We start from the raw sequence: 4449 nt of genomic DNA, 5'->3' as shown, positions 1-4449 counted from the left end.
TTGATGTCACTGAAGCTAAAGAATACATTGAACAGTACAAGACAACACTAGAACAATCCTGTCAGTCAATGTCAATTGATCTTTGCTTGAAGGAGAAGTTTGATGCTGTCAATACAAGCCCTTCTCTTAAATGTGAAACAGCAACTTACGTCTTTGACTGGAGACCTGATGAGAAGAAATTGAAGGATATTACCGACATTCTTTCCAAAACGTCTGGTAAATTTGTAAAGATAAAGTATATTGATACTGGATACTCCATTGTGGTCACTTGCTCCTTCCCTCACTCTCTCACTGGTGCTCTCATTATAAAATTGAGTGAGAATCTTGAATTATTAATAAAGAATGGTCTAATGAAGCTTACTGTTGGATACTGCACTATATGGAAGAAACAAAAGATACAAGTATGTGTATATATACCGTTAGTAATTATCATTATAATACTGTATTATAAAGGAAATGCAGGAACCACTGGAAGAGGAGGTACAGGAGATAAAGGAACAACCTCATGATACAAAGGTATAATAATTTGTGTTTGATTATTTTATTAAACTAACTTAATAGGAAGAAAGAGTAGCAAAACTGGAGGAGAAAAAAACAGAAGGAGCAACACCTCAATCAGTAATTAATCAAGGTATAATAATACATTGATGTAATAGTTGTTGACCAGTATTATTAATTGATGAACAATTATTATAATATTTCAGATATACTATCAATTGATACAAGTGTGACAATAATTAATAAGCAATTAATAAAAGAAATGAAAACAAACAAACAATTAGATGAAACACTAACAAGTAAGTGTTATAAAACTTTATCATTTATAATCAAATAATGGTAGAAATGAAAGTAAAGGGGCTTCAACAACTTTTGTCTTTAGGAACAAATTCTAGTTTAGGTTAGGATAATTAATTATAGTATTATTATCATTTTTATTAATTATAGTTTCATACAGAATTAGAAGAGGCATGAGAATGGAAATAGAACAATTGCAATTATTATTAACAAATAAAACTGGTACTGAATCATAACGTATGTATTAGTGTACTATAACTATGCTGTGATAGGTTTACTGGATCAGAGTAAATTATTAATAGATATTAAGAGAGAAATAGCTGAACTACAAGAAGAGATATCAATAATGAGTGTACATATACTAAATAAAAGAGAAGAGAACAAAAAATATAGAAATATATTAAGAAGTATGTGTATTTTATTAACTGATTAATTATTGTAATACTGGTACTCTTGGTAATATAGTGAATAAACCAACAGAAGAATCTGTTTTTATTGCTCGTTATCACTATCATGCAACAATGAGTGGTCGAATATCATTCAGTGAGGGAGAGCAGCTGGAGATATATGAGAAGGAGGATAGTTTTTATTGGAAAGGAAGATCTTTGGTGTCTGGTGATGAGGGAGTCATTCCTAGTAGTTGTGTTTATTCAATGTCAGAGTCACTTCAATTGTTAAAGTTTATACTGTCAATTGAAGAAGTATCCCTTCCTATTCTACAGAAGATAAGGGATAATTCATGTAGTAATGATGAGAAAGCTTCTCTTTTCTTGGAGATTATTAATGATGATCCTATTATGATATCTGCACTAAGACAAGACAAGAAACAGCATGATAAAAGTAATATTTGTGATTATTGTGACAGTCAGTACAAGTATGAACATGTACATGTACCAGTATACATGTATATTGTACATGTAATGTGATGTGGACATAATACTGCATACTTATGGATTGTGTATCACTAAGTTTTACTTCAAATTTTACTCTGCACATACATGCTACATTATAACAAAAACACACCTTCACATAATACAGTAAGTCAGTGACAACTACTAGCTGTGTCTGTATATTTCTTTATGCAAGTTGTGTGTGTTTGTACATGCATGTACAAAAATGGGAATATGTGTATAATTATATATATACATGTAATATGTAAATTTGGGTTTGAGGTGGGTATCAGTAATGTAAGACCAGAGCCCTAAGATGTCTTCCCGAGGCCCAAAGCTGAGGACACACCTTGAGGGGCTGAGGTCTTACAATACACCAATACTCACCGAGAAGCCATGGTTTATATAATATGTTAAACATGTTATATTGCATGTATATAAGTATATAATCCTATTAGGGGTCACTGGGAGAGTGAAATGGGACAGTGACAGGGTAACCCTTTACTCTCCATCTCCAGTTCAGTGTAATGACGCGATTAGTAATATTAATAATAATCGTAAGAAGATTGACCTCCGCTCCTCATCTACTATTGGTACAGTATCTCTACTATCATCAACTAAACTGCATACATTAAACCTGAGGAGACTTGAGATATGGTTGACTCCATTAACTAATGATTGTATCCAGTACTTGTGTACACTACTAACTAATAATGAAACGATACAAGAACTAGTCATCAATGGCCACTCGATTAGTGATAGAGGAGTTATTAATATCTGTCAAGCACTTGAACACAACTTTAGACTTACCTCATTAGATCTTTCTAATAATCCACTCATCACTTGTACTAGTGGACAGGCCCTTTCTCACCTCCTCCTCAATAACTCATTTCTAGTTAAACTGAATCTAAGGGAAACTTCATTATCTACTGAGTCAATACTACTCATCCTCCAGTCATTATGTTATAATAATAATATAAGGAGATTTATACTAGATGAGCGACACAAAGAGACTTGTATTAATATTTATCCTAACTATCACCTCATACATGACAGAGTCCGCTGGTGGCCATACTGATCACTCTTTATGTGAACTAATTAATTATCTCTTGATACAACAATTATTGCTCAAATTAAGTCAGTTCATTTTCACCAATAGGCAACCAATCAGAATACACTGCTTTACATGGTAAAAGGTGGACCAGTGACACTTTACATTATCATAAATCTAACACATGAACATCTCTTGATCTCTCATCAATCTCTCTCTCTCTCTCTCTCTCCTTCTCCAGTTTATACTGTACATTCCTTCTCTTACTGACAAACATCTATTCTATCTCTCCCTTAGTCTACTCTTCAATAACTTTTCTCTAGCTGACCTTCCTCCATTTCTCTTGTTCCCATTCTCAATATATTTCTCTCAAAAAGGAGCAGATATAAAAAATAAAAAGACAAAAAAATAAAAGCACATTAATAATAATGATAATAATAATAATAATAATATTGAGGAAACATACGAGTGCCGAGAACTAGAACATCTAAGTTTATTTGTTTTAAACTGATGTCCCAATTATAAATTTAATTGTGTGATTTATAAAAATAATAATAATAACAACACTGATAAAATTTTTATGAAGAAAAAGTATTTATAAAAGAGATGATAAAAATATTTAAATATGTCTGCACAGTTCAACCAGTACACTAGAATCCTGAGAATGACCAGCTGGAGAAAGAAAGAGAGGAAATGACAAACTATAAAATTGGTCTTTTTAATGAACTCGAAAGTTGTTGTACAGGGTCAGTGGCCAAATTTCACCAAAATTTAAAAAAAGAGAATTCTCTTATGTTGTGTAAAAAAAAGTTTGAGCTAATTCTGATGAAAATTTGATTCTTACAAATTTTTAGTTGCCCAAAAATAAAGCCAAAATTGCCAAAAACAAAAGGAGAAAAAATCTTGATTTTATAAATTTTTCTGACATGTATACATGTTCTTATGTTGTGTAGAAAGTTTGAGATTCTGATCAAAGTTAGATTTTATGACTTTCAAAGTTGTTAAAATTAAGCACTGAAAACACGAAAAGGACAAACATCTAGACATGTACATACCACTGACTGTGTGTCCTAACTTTATTGTATTGGTACCAAACACACAGCTGTATGAGAGACCAGAGGAGGTGGGGAAGGGGCAGGATGACGAGTGGTATAATGTACCTCAAGACTGATATACTTTGAGTCTCAGGAAATGTGTCAGGTAAATGAAATACAAACTTTTATTAAAACTCTAAATAGTGACTAGTGAGAGACATGGAGATAAAGGATTACATGTACATATGTATACGTGTATTTACTTTTGATGTACATTTCATATAATTCAATGTTTATCAACAAAGCTCTCATTAAACTCCTAAAATACAATAAAAACATTGCCCCGCCCAAAACGAGCCCCTCCCTTGTCATTTCTTTGTAACTTTCCCATCCGGTTAGCTTGTTCTTTGATCAATGGCAACTAAAACCAGTTCTTGTTTCTCTTCTCTGAGTCTCTCCTCTTCTCCTTTGACTATTGGTAATGTTCATTAACTATTTATGTATCATTGAATATGATTTTAGAACAACTGATTGATGTTGTTGATTTATTGGAGAGATGTGATTTCCCTCAGACAAGATGGCATGAGCTGGGACTGAAACTAGGACTACACAAGAACACACTGGACGTCATTAAAAGGGATAGTGTTACAACTTATGAGTGTCTGACAGAGTGTCTCTC

At 32.5% G+C, this 4449-nt stretch overlaps 1 protein-coding gene across 1 annotated transcript; it reads left to right on the top strand.

The window, feature by feature from the left end:
- The first annotated feature begins 368 nt into the window (after positions 1-368).
- LOC109590036 (uncharacterized) lies at positions 369-3113 on the top strand. Its single transcript, XM_020005999.1, has 9 exons — positions 369-401; positions 454-516; positions 562-631; positions 705-797; positions 842-898; positions 946-1017; positions 1068-1202; positions 1261-1635; positions 2144-3113. Exons 2-9 carry the CDS (start codon positions 457-459, stop codon positions 2761-2763), a joined length of 1482 nt encoding a protein of 493 aa, XP_019861558.1. The 5' UTR covers positions 369-401; positions 454-456; the 3' UTR covers positions 2764-3113.
- The last annotated feature ends 1336 nt before the right edge of the window (positions 3114-4449 follow it).

This window comes from Amphimedon queenslandica, unplaced genomic scaffold, assembly GCF_000090795.2.
Source record: "Amphimedon queenslandica unplaced genomic scaffold, v1.1 AMPQUscaffold_10582_Cont16676, whole genome shotgun sequence".
Classification (NCBI taxonomy): Eukaryota; Metazoa; Porifera; class Demospongiae; order Haplosclerida; family Niphatidae; genus Amphimedon; species Amphimedon queenslandica.
Note: the sequence above shows the minus strand (reverse complement) of the source record. Positions and strands in the feature narration are given on the sequence as shown.